The sequence below is a fragment of the Apis florea genome, unplaced genomic scaffold (assembly GCF_048593485.1).
Source record: "Apis florea isolate Af1SG1 unplaced genomic scaffold, ASM4859348v1 contig_3802_pilon, whole genome shotgun sequence".
NCBI classification, from domain to species: Eukaryota; Metazoa; Arthropoda; class Insecta; order Hymenoptera; family Apidae; genus Apis; species Apis florea.
In genome coordinates this window covers 1,203,620-1,225,453 of record NW_028256863.1, presented here as the reverse complement: position 1 = coordinate 1,225,453, position 21,834 = coordinate 1,203,620, and the positions used below count along the sequence as shown (strand labels likewise).

At 33.6% G+C, this 21,834-nt stretch overlaps 4 protein-coding genes across 4 annotated transcripts; 2 read left to right on the top strand and 2 right to left on the bottom strand.

Annotated features, from left to right (window-relative positions):
• Nucleotides 1–1,868: 1,868 nt before the first annotated feature.
• On the bottom strand, nt 1,869–3,211 carry LOC105735166 (uncharacterized). The gene is made up of 2 exons (XM_031915852.2): nt 3,068–3,211; nt 1,869–2,944 (listed from the first exon to the last, which is right to left on the bottom strand). The coding sequence occupies exon 2, from the start codon at nt 2,697–2,699 to the stop codon at nt 1,923–1,925; it is 777 nt and encodes a 258-aa protein (XP_031771712.2). The 5' UTR covers nt 2,700–2,944; nt 3,068–3,211; the 3' UTR covers nt 1,869–1,922.
• On the top strand, nt 3,150–4,802 carry LOC100866489 (uncharacterized). Its single transcript, XM_031915850.2, has 2 exons — nt 3,150–3,918; nt 4,209–4,802. The coding sequence occupies exons 1-2, from the start codon at nt 3,532–3,534 to the stop codon at nt 4,623–4,625; spliced, it is 804 nt and encodes a 267-aa protein (XP_031771710.2). The 5' UTR covers nt 3,150–3,531; the 3' UTR covers nt 4,626–4,802.
• A 3,505-nt stretch (nt 4,803–8,307) lies between these two features.
• Nucleotides 8,308–10,117, bottom strand: LOC100866375 (uncharacterized). The gene is made up of 4 exons (XM_003692811.4): nt 9,712–10,117; nt 9,221–9,440; nt 8,723–9,030; nt 8,308–8,586 (listed from the first exon to the last, which is right to left on the bottom strand). Exons 1-4 carry the CDS (start codon nt 9,782–9,784, stop codon nt 8,399–8,401), a joined length of 789 nt encoding a protein of 262 aa, XP_003692859.2. The 5' UTR covers nt 9,785–10,117; the 3' UTR covers nt 8,308–8,398.
• A 3,193-nt stretch (nt 10,118–13,310) lies between these two features.
• Nucleotides 13,311–18,856, top strand: LOC100866259 (uncharacterized). The gene is made up of 5 exons (XM_012485198.3): nt 13,311–13,674; nt 16,323–17,639; nt 18,102–18,216; nt 18,296–18,413; nt 18,521–18,856. Exons 1-5 carry the CDS (start codon nt 13,326–13,328, stop codon nt 18,707–18,709), a joined length of 2,088 nt encoding a protein of 695 aa, XP_012340652.2. The 5' UTR covers nt 13,311–13,325; the 3' UTR covers nt 18,710–18,856.
• The last annotated feature ends 2,978 nt before the right edge of the window (nt 18,857–21,834 follow it).

Sequence of the window (21,834 nt, the reverse complement as noted above, 5' to 3'; positions counted from 1 at the left end):
CTAAGAATACATATATTTAAAATATATCTGATATATCTCTGAATTATGTTTCAGTTGCTTTACCTTTGATATTTCTGTACGCTTTGTACGTACATTCTTAAATTATCTATTAACGCATATTGTTACTACTCAATAAGAACTTTCCATGATGTAACGTGTCAAGGAAGCTTTTACTTAACATTGAAATATAATCATCTTTTTCTATGTCGTATGTTCATTATCTTAATACGTCATTTGCTATTCTTATAGATTGCGGAAATGAAGAAAGTTAATTTTTCTGAATGATGATCCTTCAACAGTTATAAACCAATTCAAAGCATTTATAAAACTTGGCAAATAATCAAAAAAAAAATTGATGAATAGAACGGAAATAGCATGTGATAGCAAGATGAATGTTCCATGATGAATGAAAAAAAATACATGCAGAAGTGAATTATAAGAATTATAAGAAGACAGATATATGACATAAAAATTGACATATAGAATAAATTAGGAAAAGAAGACAATAAAATTAAAATCGGATTCAAAGCCACTTTTGAGCATAAATTATGTATATAAATATAGACAAGAAGAGAAAATAATAAGAGAAGGACAAAGATAGGATAAAAATGCGGGAATCAACGCCATCTTCAGAGCGCAAATAAAACTCGTTATACAAGGACAATAGATAATAGAAGAAGAATAGTCAATTAGTAGTACTTAATTAGTGGCGCCATCTCTTCGAGAAATATTCAAACTTGTCGTATTATTGACTGTAATTTAAATTTAAATAGTCTTTGAACAGTTACGTCATCTCTGTGGAAAATATTGGAACTTTTTTATGATTGATAACTAATCGTAATTCAATATTTTTCGAAGAGATGGCGCCATTAATCAAAGACTTAAAAAGTTCACTTGTTGGTAATAATGCATGACAAATTTTAGCATCTTTCGAAAAGATGACTAGTTGAGTACAGAAAAGTACAAAAAATAATTATAATTTGCATTTTTATTTACGGTATGTATATATTTTATATGTATTTTATATATAGAATATTTTATTTGATTAAAACGTAAATTAAATGGAAATATTACAATATGGCTAAAGATTTTTATAACTATATAAAAACTAAGTATATCAAATTTAATAAAATTTAAATATATCATTTTTTTTCTAATTACATTTCTATTAAAATCATAATTTTAAATAGGAAAATATAATTTAAGAAAACGTGACATGTTTCCTGCAATTTTCAAACATCTATTTAATATTTTTAGTCAATGATGTTTTTTGTGTTATTGATCTACAATCAAATAACATTATCTTTCATTATTTCAATTATTTTAAATAATAAATACTGCTGTTTCAAAAATCAAATTTAATATTTAATATTTTGTTTAAAATTTTGTATAATCTTTATTTTCTCTACGTTGTACGTCTACGATTCTTTTATGGCGATGGCTTTGGGTTACTGCATCAGATGCAGCATCGATTATAACGTCCTATACATTTACAACTTATTCTACTACCAGTTAGATTCAATATAAATCTGGCAACATTGGTTGAGTCCGATTTTGATGAAAATATATCTAGTCGGTATGATTTTCCACGTCATTATAAAATGTATATGATTGTTATTATAAATAACAAGCAGTGAATTATATGTATAGTATATTATATAACATGTACATAGTAGTAATACAATAGATTTGTTTCTTATTTATATTAATTAGCTTCTTTTTATTTTTGTAGCACAGTTATTTAATTTTTACTAAAAAGAGACTTAATTAAAACTCTCAAAAAGTATTTTGTATTTTTTATTTTATCTACCATAATAATAATTTACAATGATATATATATATATATATATATATATATATAGTATATATATATATATATATATATATATAATATTGCATGTGTCTAAAAATTTCTTAAAGTATTATTCAATAAGAATTATTTCATCACTATCAGGTACATCAGGTGTACATTTATACCATGTCAATAAATTTTGAAGTTGGTACCACCTGGATAATTTCATATCACCAGGTAATACCCATTTTAATTCATGAGAAGAAATTTTATTACCTTTATGAAAAACATATAATTTCATTTGGTCATTAATAACAATTTGAGTATTAAGTACTAAAATATCATTTTCATAATCAAGTTTATAAAAATAAATTTTAGATTTTATTAATTTGATATTCCAACAATCTGAAATTATAAGTTTTTCTTTATACTTATTCACTAAATCTGAAAAATCTGTGATTAAATCTAAGTCTTTACATTCTTGGACTAAACATTCATCATTTGGAATAATTTGTTGCTTGGAATAATTATGTTCTTTGAAATTTTTTCTACGTTTCAGTCTTGAATAAAAGGTTTTTTTAGTTTCGTGTCTTGAATAAGATGATACATTAGGAAAAATAGAAGGTACTGCATTCTCTACAAGCTTTGGACGACACAATAAAACATTTTCAATTGTATTATTAGTACATACAATTTTCTCATATCTTTGAATATCATTTTCAGCAAAATGAAAACTACAAACTGCAGAATATTTTGTAGGGGACCAATTTTTTCTAGGAATAGCAGCTAACCATTTTTTTTTCAATTCTTCATTCTTTGGAAAGAGAAAAACAGAAGCATAATTATTTGATTTCAAAGTGCTGTCATAATTTCCCTTACAGCCAGGAATACAGCAACGTCTTGGCATTTCTATCGTATAAAATCTTAATATAAAAAGTTTATATATTACTATATACGCATTAATGCTAATAATATAATATTATCTCCTAATCTAATTGATCTTCCCCTAAGCAACTTTTCTCGTGAGTTATCTTTTACGCTCATTTCCAATTAATTACCTCCACTTAACCTCTTTCGCTTATTGGTATTAACGATCTTCTTTTCTTTATACTTTTACCAATTTTTGTAAGTTTCTTTGTCCACGCTTAAAAACTGTAATTTCATTTAAAAATAATTTAAATTTATTTTACAATCGTATTCGTAAAACATTAACACGTAAAATAAAAAGAACATGAATAACATTAACCAAAATATTGGTACATTATTTCTACTTACTGCAAGTATAAAATATTTACATATTGCTTATATATACATATTAAAGAATATCATGTATATTTTTTATTATTAATTCCTCCAGAAAAAAATGAGAATCAAAATTGAACAGCAGAGTCTATCCCAAGACTCCTAGTTTCAACAATCGGACTCTACCGTTTGCAAGAGCAGTGTTGCCACATTATTCCCGTTATGTCTCGGTGTATCCGAGTTTCCTACACACGGTGATACTTGCCTCGCCGCGTGTAGCGAGGCACTAGTTTCTGATACATACATATCAGGTTGCATGACGTATCGCTGAGGCAATCGTTGTAAGCTACGTACGAGAGACGACACTTACCCGAGCAACTTGCCTCGAGACAGTTTGTATTATCTACGTGTGCAGCAAAATTTGTGCCTCTTTTTTCGTCGAAAGATTTATTACTTTTATTAAGAAAGAATACTTTTCCATAATATATAACAGAAATATGTGTTCGATAGGAGATCGTAAATTTTGGGAAGAGTTCATCGCATTGTACAAGAGTTTCCCGTGTTTGTGGGATATAAGATCGAAGTCGTACATGGACAGAAATCTAAGAAACCACGCGATGGACGTTTTAATCGACAAATGCAAAGAGATAAATTCTATGTCGAATAAAGATTTCGTTAATAAAAAAATTCACAACTTGCGATGCAGTTTCAGACGAGAGTTGAATAAAGTTAAACGGGCGAAAGCGTCGGGGAAAAACGTATACGTACCGAGTCTCTGGTATTTCGATAATTTAAGTTTTATAACAAACTGCGATGATGCGAAGAAGGGCGAAAATTTTAACGATGCTGATGTGGATTTGGAAATTGATCGTGACGATAATGGAGTAAGTTAATCGTGGATAACAGAGATATCTTTAAAAAAAAAAAAATAGAAAAATTAATTATCGTTTGTTCAATTATTTTATATATATATATGCACAGAATTAATTAGTCAATGTTTTCACTCAACATGCGTGGGAGTCTAATTCCCACCTCTGAAAGATCTCTTTTGTTGTTCCTTTCAATATTCAATCTAGCTTCTCAATATTGGCATCGTCAATATTAGCTTTTAAAAAATAAATATATATATACACACACACACACACACACACATATATTTTTACATATATTTTAGAGACAAGACGACATCGATACAAGAGGAAATAATTTATCGCCATGTTCGGAAGTGTCGAGCAGGCCAAGTTCTTCTTTATCATCAACATCTTCGGTTACGAAAAAAGTATTGAAGCGAAAAAGAAAAAGCGGGGGAAAAAACTATCAACTGGCCGAGATGACGAATACAAGCTTAAATGACAAAACGTCTAATTCGCGTGTCCAAGAGGATTGGCTTGATATTACAGGGAAAAAGATTGCTTATGATCTTCGAGAGTTGAACGAGAGGCAGAGAATAATAGCGGAAAAACTTATAAGCGATGTTATATTCTATGCAAAATTAGATAAATTGAACGAAAATTATTCGATAAGCGACGCACAACACACTTTTTTCAACGTAAGATTGAAAAACGAGAGAGAGAATAATTCTTCATCGTAAATAATTTTAATATTTCAATCTCAAATTTGCAAATTTCTAAATCCGTATAATCCGACGTATATCTACATCGAAACGTGAGAGCGTTAATGTATAAAAGTTTTTAATTATTTTTCTAGTTATTAAGAATTTGTGTAAAAAAAAAAAAATTTTTTTGAATAAAAAATTTTTTTAAAAACACGATTTGTTGTGAGCGTTCTTTATTTAATTTAATTTTCTTTGAAAACGAATATTTATATATATTTTCAATTTAATAAATTAAATTTAGTAAATCTAGCCGATTTTTTTTTACAAAATGATGAATCAATTATCAGAACTCTTCACGAGATGCGTATACGATCAATAGAAAAAACAATAAAAATAAATTATTAAACATATTATTAACATTATAAATTAAAAATGAAAAAATGTTGAAACATAGAAAGAAAGATTGAGAATAAATATTTACTAGAATAAAAAAAAAAATTTGAATCAGTTAAAAAGTTAAAAATCATTTTAAATACATGAATAATAATTTTTAATTCAATCAATCGTAATTATTCCCAATTTCAAGAACGTATTTCACACGTATAGGATTAAATCTAAGGTTAAAACTAAGCCTCAATTTGTCCAATCAAATCAGATCTTAAACTAATTTATTTAATACTATTTAAAACTAATTTAATTTAAACTCTAATACTAATTTAAAATCTAAAATCAATACAAACGTAATAGCATCAAGATATATGCTGACCATGTTTAAAGCGAAGTGAGATAAAATAGAAAATGATAATTACACAATTGGAAAAAAAAAAAAATGAAAAACTTCGAAAAACGAACCTCTCATGAATCACTATCTTACATCACTAGACTTACATCAGTAAATTTAATATAGTTTAAATTTAGATAATTGTCAGATTGATACTCATCAATATGATTAATCAAAAGTTCCGACAACGATTTGGTAAAAAAAAATGTATTTGTTTCGACGATAGAGAAAGGAGTATAGAGATCTTCGCAAAGGAGACAGAAAAAAAGTAGAAAAAAAAAAAAAATGAAGTGGACTGAAAGTAGTGAAAAATGCTAGAACGTATTTCGAGGACAACGATCGATTGCAAGATCTAAGTTTGGTCGAGTACACGAAGGTACTCGATCGATCAAAACGCAGGACTCTCGACTGAGTAGCAGTCGGAAGTGCTGATCCAATGACTGTTGCTACATAGCACGATATGTGATTGATATCGCGGCTCGAAATCAAGATTTGGAGAGTTTTTGGTTAAGAAAAACAGACGATAAATAAAAATGAGAAAAAAATATAAAAGATGAAATTTATTTTTCGCTTTAAGTTAGAGAATTTATCATTTTGAACGAAATGCGTTTACTTACTAGTTATCTTATAATAATATTTTAAAAGCAGGCATTTTAATCTTAAAAAATAAAATCTATATTAAGGGTATTCTTATCTGATATAAAATTATTGACACGTTGCCAAAGAGTTAGTGTCTTCTATAAGAAAATTTGATTTAGGAAAAGTAAAACGTTTGTATAGAATTTGTTTGAAGCCTGCAATCCATTTAATAACAAAAATAAGGAAGAAAAATTACGCAATGTTAGATTGGATTGCAGTTTTTAGCTTAGTATCATTTTTCAAAGAAAATCAATAACGAAATTTTATGTTATTAATTTTTTCTAATAAAGTATTTCTTATGTATTTTCTTTTTTTTTTTTTTTTTTAATGAAAAATATTTTGAAGAAAAAAATTTTAGAAAGCAATGGCAATTACGAGATCTTATTAAGATTGATCAAGATTTTTTGTAAAGATTACAAAAAAGGATAAAATAAATTATTAAAATTAATTTAGATATAAATAAGAAAAATATAAGAAAAAAACTTGATATAAAAAATTGAAATATGAATAATATAAGATGAGAATATTGAAAATATTTTTTTAATAATACTTATGATGTATAAAAATCAGATTCTATTAAGATTTTTAATTGATAAATTGGCTAACAATACGATAAAGTTAATATAGGAAATGTAGGAAGATAGAAAAGGATGGAGATAGATTAAAAATTATGTATTCAACGCCATCTACAGAGTGCCGCAAATGAAACTCACAAAGAAAGGACAGGAGATAATGAGAAAAGGATAGAAATAGAATGAGAATTGATCTATAGCGACATCTCTCGATTACCAAAGATATTTCTTTAAAGGTTCGTGTTTCCAAAGATATTCAACAGATGGTGCTGATCGTAAATTCTTTATCTACTTTATCCTATTTTTGGAAGATGTCTGTGGTGCTCGATAGATGGAGTTAAAGGTCAGATCTTATCCTATTTCTATCTTTTTCTAACTATTTTCTGTCCTTGTGTAGTGAGTTTCATTTGCGGCACTCTGAAGATGGCGCTGATTTCAATATTTTTACTATCTCTATCCTTCTTCCAATATTTGCTCTCTTTGTCATACGTTCGTATATCGCCGCGATTTATTTACTGAAAATATTTTATATTCGTATTTATATTCATGGACATAACCAAGCGAAACAGGGAAAAAATGCTAGATTAAAATAAATTTTAAATTCACATTAAAAATTTATCTTCTTATACATATTAATTAAATTTAAAATTAATTTTAATCTAGCATATTTTTTAAAAGAAATCCTGGCTACGTCGTTGAATGCAAATACATAATACGTAATTCTTAGCTTGGTATCGCTTTTCTAAAGAATAATATAACAATCTTTGTAAAATTTTTAAAAATAAAGAAAGTTTTTATAAATATAAATTTAGAAAAACGATATAAATTATCAGATCTTATCATGAGGAGATGACTACGTATCACAAATTTACTTTTCATATTATTAAATTTACATTTTACAAATTTTATAGTTTTAGACTATTTATCGTGTATCGATTTTCTGAAATCAACTGGCAAAAAAATAAGTGCTTTATATTCTACTTTTTCTTATCAAAACTTACTAAGTATGAAAACATGTAATAAATTTAATGATATCCAGTGTTAAAATTTGAAAAATTTAATTAAATATTACTAAAAATTAATCACTTTTACTATTTAAAAAATAAACGAATCGTTTCAGAAATATATAATTTATCATTTGTGAATATTACAACCGGCGCAATAAATTTCCTATTCTACCATGGTTCGATAATATCACCAGAGTTATTTATCATCACACACTGCATCTTAAAGATAGCGATAACTATCAGCAATTCCACAAGTGCCACAAGAAAGTTCAAGATTACAATTTGACCTTCGATCCTCCGTTCTCCTTCACCTACTTATCATTAATACGGAATTAAATTTTCGAATGTAATGTATAAATGATAATAGAATTAACTTTTATCGATAATTAATCCGACCGTAGAATCCGCTTTATTCATTTTTATTTACCAACTATATTACTAATTGGTAATTTATCCGTTGCACGTATCTAATAATTCTAGGAAATTGAAGAAAAATAAATCAATAACGGAACAAAAAGAAATAACAAATTATTTTATTCATGAATCGTTTTCAATTCAACGTTTATACAACATTTATACATGCTTTTGAAAATTTATAATATCGCATTATATATATTATTACTTTATTTTACCATATGAATTTTAAATTTATTCCTTGAACTTTTATTTATTCGAAAATATATTGTTAAATTAACAAATCAAACGTAACAAAATCTATCTTCGAGATATGGAATATTTATTTATATCGTTAATAAAACAATCAATTTAACAATCAACTAAAAAAATTTCTATAATTATATCCACTTACATTTATCGATTTTTAAATATTTCATCATCATTAGTAGGCCGCCATTTATGTACCTGAATTGTAGGTTTGTTATTATTCAATCTCGTTTCATGCGTCGAAATGTCTAACTCGATCGGATTGAAACGATTTTCTTTTTGCTCGGGTTGATATGGTTTTACATCAATTTGTAATTTCGGGATACGTGTAGGACCTAACAAAAAAAAAAAGAAATTAATTTTTGATGACATCGCAAAAAAAAAAGAAAGAAAGAAAGACTTTTTTCCCTTAAAAAAAGCTTTAAATTTCTCAGATAGAAAAAAACCAATTTAATCGATTAGATAAATTACCATTATTATTAATGTTAGGACGAATATTAGTCCATATTGGTCGATGCTGACTCTGTCCAGGAAATCTAACAGGCATTCCTTTGGCGGGTCCAATCGTGACTACATGCGGCGAAGAGGAGGAAGAGGAGGAGGAAGAGGAATGCGTGGAACCTGCAGAGGATGCGGCCGACGAAGAAGAAGTTCCACTGCCGAAACTAACCACGTTCCCTTGATTCCCATATACGGGATAATATTGACTGACAGATAGAGCACCAGCGATCCCTGTTAATCCTGCTGCGAACGACACCGACTGGCTTTGCGAAATGGCTCTAAAGAAGCAAATACACAATTCAGTTCAAAAAAAAAATGGAAAAATTTCACTCATTCGTATTATTTTATATTTGAAAATTACACAGCGAATGAAAATTCGTACTTGATGAATTTAATTAACCAACCTAACCTAATGTTTGTTGTTAATAGAGAAAATTTTATTCCTCTCGATTCGGAACGAAAACGTACCCACTCGCTTGAGACAATGGACGACCGAAACTGTTGCTTTGAGAGTAACTAACGCCCTCTGGTCCTACTTGAAAGCCGAAAGAGTGCGCATTGTTCCCAGTGTTTGAAACGGACAACGATCGCGCTTTCGCATCAGACTTCTTGATCGCTTGCTCCGGTATCAGCTCGGGTGGTGTGTTCCATCGTCGCTCGTCTTCCTCCGTGAGAAGAACTCGATCATCTGTGAAACGAAGCTTTACGTGACACGTATCTTATTATATTACGACTCCGGTTGCTTCACACTTATTATTACGCAGATTTCTATTTCAATTGGAATCAAGTTAATATCATCACCACACATCGATCATAATTCATAATAACGATTATTCGTATCAGTCGTAACGGATGTCAGATCGTATGACAGGAAGGAAAGTTGTAAAAAAAAAAAAAATAAATAAATAAATAAATAACATCGTATATAAATTAGGTTAGTCCAAGCAAATGAATTTTACCTGCCCACGCGACCACCAACACAACGAAACACAATGGCACAATAACACAACGGTGAAAGATGCTCCCGGCCATCTCTGAGACCGTTCTGGCTCGAGCACGACCGTTCTCCACCCTTTTTCAATAAGTATGAACGACCTTAAAATCCTTATTGGCATTCGTCTCGCGTCCATCCACGTAATACTCTTCGACGAATAGAGTTACGATCACGCGGTGACTCGTACAGAAAGAAATGGGATTATCGAGGAACAATCAATTTCGTATAAAATTATTTCGTGGCTGGAGGTATTTAAATTTCTCGCATTTATTTATACAATGTGATCGAAATTAATCATATCAGTGTATCTTTTTTCGTTTCGTATTGTCGCATCACGAATAACGATACTTGAGAATTTTCTAATTGTCTTGATTTCTGGTCTTTCCTATTAATAATTCCTTTAACATTTTTCTCCAATGATTGATTGATTTCAAATTAAGTTTTCAACAAACGATATCTCCATTTTTTCTTTTTTTTTACCGTTTTGTATACAAGTTTAAAATATTTCAAACACGTGTTTCTACGGTATATATTATCAGTATAATTAATGCGAGTGAATCATTGAATATTAACCAAGTATTGAATGGCATATATTATAACGTTCATTCGTAGGAAAATATACGGTAAATCATACGAGACAATCGATATTACGTCACGTAATAATGAAATGATGAAAATGAATATTTTCCTCGGATTCTAATCAATTATTACACGTGAATGATTCACATTGCTCCCTCTTTCAATGAACATCTCGATTCGATCGAAGAAGATTTGTTATTGCATTTTCGTAGAATTATTAAGCGCGTCACAAGATTTTTATCAATTATTTTCAATAATTCAATAATTTCAATATTTCGAACGCGTGTAATATTCGATGGAAGAATTTTATTTGATTTACAAAATAACATATCGAAGCGCGAATCGAATCAACTTACTTCGAGCGAAGTGGAAAATGCTCGTTTGAGAATCACTGTGCCCCTGCCGCTCGAGTTGCCCTACATTCGTTCGCGTAAGATGGTTTGCTCGCGGCCAGGGGCCGAATCGTCGATCGTTTTCAGTAACCAAAGGTTGAATTTTTCGAACGCTCAAGCAAAAGTTCTTCGAAACGTTATTTTACTTGCCTTTTCGCGTCAAAAGTTTGGCAAACATTCAACATAGCGGAGGAGCATTGAAAATTAACTAAAACTTAAAAATTTCGAACAGAGAAATAAAGATTAACGTTTATTCTTTAAACTCGTTTAAATAAATAATCCAAGCGACTTGTCGTAGATAACTGTTGAATTGTACCGCTCGCGTCCATCGGACTGCGAGCAACTCTTTGAGAAAGGAAAGGAAGTTAACGCGTTATCGGTCTAAACGGTGCGAAACGACGAAGCCTACGCGCAACGAGTCGTCGTCGATTCTCAGTGATTCATCGTGTTGGGCCAGCGGCAAGTTTACACAGCGGCTTGACATTGAACTCGAACGAGTACTTTGCCTTCGAGCAACGACTCTGTAAAAGGGAACGAGCCCGAAAAGCGAAGCGTCTGAAAGATTAATACGAAGAAGCAAGGTAATCAACTTTTGGGTATTCCCCGTCACACACACTGTGTATTCGACCCGTTACACAATTAAGAAATCTTTCTTCTCAACCAAACGAAACGCGATAAAGAATTTATCGCGAATTGTTTATCCCGTTTGCCTATAACGAAGAGTATGCAACACATACTTATCCTGAGATAATCCTCTTCGATATTCGGACGAAAAATTGAATCGATCGAGTTGTTAACGTGTTATTCACGTCTCGTGGCAATTTTATCGTGATACAAATATTGCGTAATAACGTGTATAATAGAGATGCATTCTCTATTTTTTTCACGAATGAGAAAAAAGTGCTCGCGATAGAAATTTCTCATTTTCAAACAAAAATTAAAGCGCATCAAAATGTTTCATTCAATTTACGTGATATTTTCGAGATATTTTCTCGAGAAGATGTCGTCGCTTATCGGATTTCATCGATTCGCTGTTACGTCCTTCTCGAGCTGATCGAGCGAAAATCGAAGATCCTTTCGCGGAATCGCGTAAACCAGTAATTTTCGATACGTCGTTATCGCGTATATGTTTGTTATTGTGTGTGAAGAGGAGGGGGGGGGGAGGAGGAGATAACTTTCGTTTAAAAACGATCGATTCTACGAATGCTGAGGAGCAAGGTGGCAATTTGTTACATGCTACCCAATAATCAATCAATAATCGCGGGATTATCGATTATTGTGTGGATTTACAATCGATCTCTTGATATTTTGTTGCGCTTGCTTGGGAAGGAGAAGAAAGAAAAAAAGAAGACGTAAAAAATTCCTCGATTATCTCCGATCAATTGTTAGATCGTGTAACAACAGGATGTAAGGACGATTATTATTCGATTATTATTATTATTATTATTATTATTATTATTATTATGAGTAAGTCGCAGTTTTTCACGAATTCACGATGCGATCGTGGATGCGAAACGATATTTTTCGATATTCCAATTAATTCGAATATTTTTCTTCTTTCAATTATATCATTAATTACGTATTCAAATATTCAAATGTTATTCAGCGGTTACAACAGGATGCAGGAACGATTGTTATTCGATTATTATTGTTGTTGTTGTTGTTATTATTTATGAGTAAATCTCATATTGATGATAAAATTGTAATTTTTAATGTTCTGCAAACGGAATATATATATATATATTAGAGAAAGAAAGGAAGAGAATAACAACAAGATTGTTATTATTTATGATATTCTAAATTTGGATATTTTGCAAATCAGAATCAGACATTTTCAATATTCAATTATTCCAAAATTTTTTATTTATATCATCAGAAAATAAAGGAAGAGAATAAAAAAAATATTTGATCAAATATTCGTGTACAACAAGATTATTATTGTTATTATTTATGATATTCCAAATATTTTCCATACGAGCCACAAAATCTTCAATTATTAAATTATCAAAATTTTTGTATTTACATCACGGAAAAGATGGAAGAGAGTATAAAGATATTTGGTCAAGATTAATCGTGTTACAACAGGATTATACGAGAACGATTATATTCATTATTATTATTATTGTTATTCACGATTAAGCAGCAATTTTTCACCATTGACGATCGAAAATCGAGGCTGTAAAATGTCGTCTGCGAGAAATTTGCGAAAGATTCAAAGATGGAAAAAAAAAAGAAAGAGAGAGAGATTTTTAATTAAATAAACACGATCCTCTTTCCTATGTCAAATATTCGTGGGGAAAAAAATTCCGCTCTTCTCTCGTCCTCGCGAAGAAATTAGACACTCGATTCGAGCATATTCGATTCTCACGAACGCACGACGCGCACGCGAGAGGCGGGCTTAAAGTAAATTAAAAGTAAAAAATAAAAAAGAAAGAAAAAAAAGAAAAAAGAAAAAAAAAAAAAAAAACGTTCTACTCGTCGCCGTATAATTTCAACAATTTCATTGGATCGTGCAATTTTTCGCACGGCTCGCACACTCGACGGCAAAATCGAAGCGCATTAAAAAGCCGAGGTGAGGAAGCGTTGCGAGCGATCCTAGCTATATAAGATGACGGCCACCACCGATTGGCTCAGTCATTCCACTGCAAGCTGCGACCACGCACGGATCGATTTCGGAAATTTTTGCGCGGAAATTATTTCTCCTCGGTGCGCGATCGACGATTATTATACATACCAACCGTTTCTTCCTTGTTGTTTCTTCTCGTTTCTTCTTTCTTTGTTTCTTTTCTTTTCTTTTCTTTTCTTTTCTTTTTTTTTTTCCCCTCTTCTCCCTCCCCTCCTCCCCTCCCTCTCTCGTTCAATTAAAATGGATATCAGGATGTTGGCATTGGTCTTGCTAGTCAACGTGGTTGGATCGCTCGCGGACTTACGTTCCCCCCTCTTCAGACTACGAAGAAGTGAGTAGCAGAGAGACACAGACAAGACACTCGGTCGCTTGAACGGAGAGATTGCCGATTGTTGTTTTTTTTTTTCTTCTTCTTTTTCTCTCTTCTCTTCTCTTCTCTTTATTACTAATAATAATAATAATAAAACATGCACAAATACTCGTTGAATGTCGCACAATTCTAACAATTTCGATGAAATGAAAAGGACGATCCTTTTGGACGAGGTTTAAATATAATCGTGACACCGCTTCCTTTCAGTTTTTGTTTTCTTCCTTGCGTTATGTTACGTTACGTTACGTTACGTTGCGAATGTCGTGTTTGCGAAATTTCAATCCCGTCCCGTTTTTTAAATTCCATCCTCCAACGAAGCGAGCGAGAAACGAGAGAGGAACGAGACGAGGAAGCAGAAAATTTAACAATCGAAAGTTAAGTTTAACAATCATTTATTGTACTCGAAGCAACGTGGTGAGGTTAACTGTGGTGAGGTTATGATCATTTTCGAAAATTTTTTCGATTGCCCGACAGCCTAATAAGTAAGAAAATCGTGCGACACAATTTGACAATTTCGTCAAATTACGTAAAATACGTAAAATAAAAATGCAAATCGATACAGATTTTTCTCTCTCTTTCTCTCGTTGCGCGTCGAGGATGATAAAAGTTTCGTCCGGCAATGAGTTGCGTAACGCGTATTTCGTGATAAATTATGGAAATTTCATTGTAAAATTCGTGGAATACCAAAAATGACGGATAAATTGGAAACATTCTTATTCGCCGAATATATATATATATAGAAGATACCTAGCTTACCTAGAAACTGGTCTGAGCAGTTGTTTACGATAATGAACGTCGTACCTTCGAAGAAAAAACTTCGAATTTTATGGCACGGGAATCAAATATCTAAGATAAAAAGAAAAAAAAGTTCTTTTCAATTCTCCACGTCAAATTAACCCGGACTGAACGAAGAGAAGCGAAGTTCTTCTCTTAAGAAAGAGTTAAACGATTGTTGTGTAACCCTTATTATTACGTGTACAAAAAGAAAAATATTTAATAAAACTTAATCTGTATATTCCTGCATGTATATACCATTTATACGATAGTAAGAATGTTTTCATTTTCGAGTGATTATCGCTTATAAAAAAATACAAGAAAAATGTTTGTTTGTTATTCGATTGCAATTGCCCAATATCCCGGTTTGCAAAAGCAAAATTCTACCGGGCACAAATGGTATGGTATTCGCGCATGTAACACAGATGCAAACGGAAGATTTTCCAACCGCGATAACATCGATAATCGATATTCTCACGTACGTAACCGGGTTCAGTTCGTTGCCAATCCTTCTCTTCTATCCGCATGTGTACGACAGCTATTACGTGTCATCGTGCGAACATAATTGCTTCGTGAACGATGCGCGGCGAACCATGACCTCGTTCGCTTTCCAACCTTCACCTCCAATACGAGATATGATCGCTTTCTTTCCTTCGATTTTTTTTTTTTTTATTTATTTCCTATCGCATCCATTTTCAATTACGATGCGATTTCTTTCTTTATTTCTCTCTCTCTCTCTCGAGAGAGAGAGAGAGAGAGAGAAGGAAGAAGAAAAGTTTAAAAATTTCTCGAGGAAAATTTTGAAAGAAAATTATTCGATTTTATTTATTATTTTTCGAGGCTCGATCAATTTTTTTTATTTTTTATTATTTTTTTTTTTTCGTTTAACCTTTCGAACGAGTTCCATTAGAATCGGAAAGTTACTCGGAGGAATCGCGACCTTGAGGAATCCATCTCCACTTTCTGGTGTATATACTTAAAACAACTTTCCAAATTATGACGCGTGTCTCGAGTAATTTGATTAAATACGTGTACGGTGTATCGATGATTTACGATGGACAAAGAATTTTTTTTAAAATCTTAGGGATTTTTTTCGATGACGAATATATATTTTTTCCTCCCATTTACATTGGCAACGCGATGTTTACACGAGGATGTAAATTGTAAAACGAATTCCAAAATGAATGAAAAAGAATCGTGTTCGAGAATCGAAATAGGATAAAAATACAAAATACCTGTATATATTTTTTCCCCCCATCGAATTATCACGTTTCAGATGGCGCTTATTTCGACTTATTCGTGTTATTATTATTTATGTGTTAACGCTTGAACGCCCCCCTCGCCTCTCTCGTTTTCGTCCCACAAAATGGGCGAAATCTGGTGCTCCTCGAGAAATGTGTTTGCATGCGAAATGTGTGTTTTCCAGATCACCTTTCCGCATGTTTTGTTGTGTTGTTAAACCGCACTAAAATTGCACGTGTCGGAAGGAAGATAATCGTGTAAATTCTTGTGTGTGCGTACGTGCGTGCGTGTGTGTGAATTAAATCCCTAAAAAAGAAAGGAGAGGACGATAAGAAAAAAAATAATACACGTTTTCCTTGTAACATGCATGAATAACAACCAAAGAATGGAGAAAAAAAAAAAGAAAATTAAAGACGGATTAAAGAGACGATGCCGCCGCATGCCGACGTATATAACCTTGAAAAACACTTGCTCGTGAGACGTTGACAACGAGAAAAAAAAAAAAAAAAAAAAGGCACGTGGTGGCCGAAAACAAAGTTAAAAACCACAACCACAACAACAAATCCTTGTTTTCTTTCTTTTCATCGGCGAAGATGGATTGCGGGAAGATAGAGCGATCGCAACGGATGGGATATCGAGGACGGGCAAACGGGAATCCAGCGCCTCGAACGCTCGAACTACCGCCTTGCCTGTTTCCACCTTGCACCTCTACACACTGATCCCCCCCGACCCCACTACCGAAAATACGAATCCGTGGAGCGCAGCTCCCTCTGGAGATAAATCCAACACTCCCAAGAACGTGGCTCGAAGGGCGACGAACGAGCCAGATTCGACCACCGAGTCCGAATCACCTTCTCCCCGATCACCTCTCACCACCAAACCACCGAAAAGTCCAACTACCACCGGGCCTCCCGACTCGAGGGAAGATCCTTACGCCGATTCGAAGCCGAAGAGGCCGGCGCCCAAGCCGGCCGGCAGATCGACCACACCGAAACCGAAACCGAGGCCGAGGCCGAAACCGACGAGTCCTGAAGAAGGTGCCGAGCAACCGGACCCCGAGATCTCCGAAAAACCGAAGGCAGATCCCGAGGAGCCGGATCGGGAAGCGTCCGAAAAGGCAAATGTCGCGGAACCCGAGCAGTCGAATTCGGGAGGAGGGAAGCGGAGAGCGGATACCGAGGACTTGGATCCGGAAAGCGAGACGAGAGGAGGGAAGCCGAGACCGAGAGCGAAAGCAAAACCTGCGAGTTCCGAGGAAGAGCTTTCCGCGAGACAATTGCCGAATGCGGAAAGGCCGAAACCGAAGGCGTGGCCCGCGAATTCCGAGGAGGAGGAGGAGAGGGAGCCTGAGGAGGGGGGGAGAAGACAACCGTTGAACGATTCGAAAAGACCGAAGAGGCCGAAGGGAAAACCGACGGCGAGCTCCGAGGAGGCTGATCCGGCGAGCAAACCGAGGGGGAAAGCGGCAGGGAGCAAGCCGGCGATCGGTGCCCGCCTCGGCTCCCCCGACGACGAGGAGGAGCCGAAGCGGGAACAGGTGGGAATCGAAGGGAGGCCTGGATCGAAGTCGAATCGTATCCCGAACAATCCTCAGAATCCCAACTTCCAATTCCCCTTCCCTTTCTTCATGCCGTCCTTCGTCCCCGGCTTCTCCTCGCCCTACAGCGACACCTACAATCCGAACAGCAACGCGTGGGCCGGAACCAACGCTGGAACGAGAGGTTATGGAAGCGGTGGAGCGGCGTCTTTCGCCTCGGCGAGCGCCTCTGCCGGCGGAGCATCTGATATACCCACGAATTATAACGGTTATCCTCGAGGATATCCAGGAGGATACGGCGACACCTCGAACACGGTCAACGCACCTACGCCAGGCGTGTATAACAGTGGGGGATATGGTAGCTATGGAGGAGGTAATATTTAACGAACGGGGCGAGAAAAAAAAACTCGAGAGGATTTATCCGATGGGGGATCGTTGGATAGGTGTGACGCACGTTGTGCGACGATGCACGCTTTGCGTTTGAGAGAGAGAGAGAGAGAGAGATGGGAAAATAATCGTGTTTTTATTTTTATTTATTTCACCGAGAGTGTATGCGCGAACTTTAGCTTTGATATTTATATAAATGTTTATTGAATGATTAAATAATTCGCACTTTTCGAACGTGACGAGCTTTGATTTACGATCGTGTTGCGCCTCGTGTTGCAAACTCTCTTCTTATGTAATTGTTTAGAGAAATTGTTTAATTTTACTTCGCTTCACGTGCATATTTATATACGTAGGATAATTATATTGCACGAATGTTAAAGATAAATATAATAAATTCGTTTTTTCTTTTTTTTTTTTTTTGCTAATTTATCGCTTCATCTTCTTACAGGCGTGTACGATCCCAGTTCGTTCGCCTTCCCTGATTACAACTTCGCCGATTTCCAGAAGCAAATGGAGGAAAATTTCAGACAGTTGCAAGCTCAATTCCAGAAGCAACAGCAATCGTAAGTAAAAGGGGGTAAATTCGAGGGTGAAGTTTTAAGATTCGAAGATTACAATTTTCAAATCTTGTTATTATCCAAGGATCTTCGACGCGACAAATCGCATAGCCGGTGACCCGAACTCTGTACCCTTGCACAGTGCTGTGTCCAGCATTAATTTGGGACCAGAAGGTGGTTATCAAGCTGGCGCGATCAATCCGGTAAGTAATAAAATTTTGATTCTTCTGATTCAAATCTTGGACTTGGTCGGTTATTGATATTTTTCGATTCGAAAACATTGCTTGAATTTTTGCTCTCTTCTCTTCAGGTTGGACCAGGCGTGGAATCAAGATTTGGCGAGGAAGTGCCTCCACCATCTGGAAACAGCTATGGGGTATTCTCCAGCTCGAGCTCGCACACCATGGTTGGTCCGGATGGGAAGACTATCTCTCATAAGTCTTCGACCACGGGTGTAAATGACAATGGAAAAATTACTTTCCGAACAATCGAGGATTAAATTCATCAAATTAAGTATTGGCACAAATGTTTCCAATTTTAACGCCTCTTTCCAAGTTTCTCTGTAACGTCGGGATAATTATAGACAAAATTCTTAAATATCATTTATTGTTTGTTAAATATACGTAAAGTGATACGCTGATATGAATACTCGTTGCATTTAAGTATATAATAATAATATCCCCAATGTTGTGAGTGAAGAAGAAGATTCGTGGTTAAGTAATTCATTTCTGAAAGAGAACGTTTCGAGAAATTTATTTTCTACTTTATTTTTACTTCATACGATCTTTTGTTTGATATATTTTCAATATTTTCAATATTTTCTATATCCACATACATTTAAATTGTCTCTAAAAGCAAACCACATACCGTTTCTTGCCCTCTTTGATGCCATTTTGTAAAGTAATTAAATATAGGATTCGTTATATATATATATATATATACACCAATTGATAATATTTTTGTGTTTTATTTTTTTTTACTCGACTAAGCTTAGTAAATTTCCATTTTATCATCGAACTTGAGCTCTTTCTTCGAAACGTTCTTCGAAAGTCCTGATAAGTCCATCATTTTGATAACGACTTTGAATCTGAAATATTTCTTCGATTAAAAAAAAATTAATCATTCTAATTAATACTTTACCTATGGAATATTAATGCGGGAGAAACGAATGTCAATGAATCGTCTCGATGAATCGTATTTTCAACGCGAACTTCGGGATGTCATTCGTCTCAAAATTTCTCTCTAATTTCGTTATTATTTCAAGACGAATGTCGATCACATTATTCGTTGTTCACTTTTAATGACATGGTAACATTGAAAATTTGATTTTTATACAAGTCCACATCCGATTTCATCCCAGATATTCGAACGATTGTTAATAACAATCGAAATCTGCAAATCACGAATAATAATCAATTGGACCGAAGTGAAATTATCTTAATTTATTTAAAACAAGATTACTTGCTTACTTCTTCGCATCGATCGATCTAACAATCGATAACACGCTCTCACTCTCGTTTATCCCGAATATTGAGTTGTTCGTTTTTTTTCATATTAGTTTCATTTTAGTTTGTTTTCATTAGCTTCAATTGATCTTCCAGATCGTGATGCATCTTTAATGTCGAAATTGTCGGAAATTTTGAAAATCAGTTTTGGCACTTGACTGGGATACTGTTGATACATCTTCGCATAATTTTTTTCTTGCCTGAACAATATTCTTATTTTTGTGGTAATAAAAAGGTAAAATACGCCGAAAATACTCCTTTGATTTTGCATCTTTGTTATCACACACGAAAAACACAATCGCACAGAATCGAACGAATTTTTTTAATAAATAAAACATGAAATGCCAACACTCTCGAAATATATAACAATACGGTTTAAAATGAAGTTGGCTGGATAAACGTTCGACTAGCGACACTCGTGTGAAAAAACGAAATTATTTTCCGAACAACCTAATAATTTCTACTCTAGAATGAAGTTGGCTGGACAAACGTTCGACTAGTGACACTCATGTGAAAAAACGAAATTCTGAACAATCCAATAGGATTTAGAAATCAGTCGATCCACCTTATTAACCTCGTTCGAATCCACGAAATTTTTCGAATCTTCATTTTCTTGAGAATCAAGTGCAATCTTTTTATACATACAGGATATTTGGAGGTAAACATCGTCGAGAGAATAAAAGAAACGTTATTTGTTTCTTCATTGTTCGTTCAACCGGTATTTTCCTGCGGAATTACTCTCCAAGGATAAGTATTCGAACAGGATGCATATGATATAATAATATAATGACGACGATCACGAGGTAAGAAAATTACAACGTGAATCTGATTGGCACGAAGAAGATTTTACGATGAAAAATCTGAACGATCCAAGATCAATTCAACTATTTGATAAATAAATTGTTCTACTTATTTTATTTGTCTGATCATAATAAAATGAAAATTTTATTAAACGCAATATCTCACGTGAAATTAAATATTCTACGATAGAAATTATTAATCAAAAGTATATTGCTTTATATCTCACAAAAGTTCGCGATTGCAGGTTATGAGAGAAGAAAGACGACTTGAAACGATACGATATAACACAGGCTTTCATTTTATCCGCCAGAAAGTGAACAGCGTGGAAAAATTCTTTAAGTTTAAATAATTGTTACTACTGATTAATTAGAAAAGACTTGCATAAATTTTCGAATCGAAAGTATGTACATTTTTAATTCTCACAATAAGTTCAACGTATTACGTTAAGTTATACGAATCGAAACGAATGTTTCGTATGTAAGTTGTTTTTCGATTTTCACAATTCAACCTAAGAAGAAAAATTCGAAGACCAAAGAAACGTGAACGATGAATGGAACCCCTTCACAGTGGAGGGTAAAAAAAAGACGAGCAAAGATGATGCGTGAATGACGTTGTGTTGCTCTTTCGACGTGTATGGAATAAAGAATGACTACTCTTAAATGCACCCTGTCTCGACACGATCGTGCTGGGTACACAAGGGATTGAAGCAATTTCAAATTCCCCCGTTTAACGTCTAACGTTTGGCTAAGCCCCTGGTGCAAATGAAGGGGCAGGGTCGCGAAAGCTCATTGAAATTCATTAAAACCCTCCGCTTTCGCCTATCCCCGCCTCTCCTCTTTATCGTCCTTTGTTTTTCTTCTACCTTAATCCGAATTTAACAAGGTTAGGTTACGACATAATTTTTACGATTGAATTTAAAAATAATATATAATAATACTTTTTGTGTGAATAATAAAAGTAATTTTATTATGCGATCGAACGTTTAATTATTATACGTGTTTTTCGCGCTTTTGTTCAGGTCCTTTTTTCCAAGAAATACGAAATTCGAATCCAGACTGCATTCACCGCTGATGAAGCGTAGATGAACGAAGCGGCCAATGTACTGTGTCTAATCGGACCCGTATTATCGGGAAATTTACGAACCATTACGAGCGAGGGAATAAAAATTGTAGCTTCTATTGACACGTCAATTTTTCTGTCGATAAATATTCACGTTTTACATTTGAAATCAATTTTACGAATTTACTTCTACGAAATATGTAAAATAATTTAACTTTTTTAATGATCGTTGCGTTCAATTATATTATTGAATAAAAAA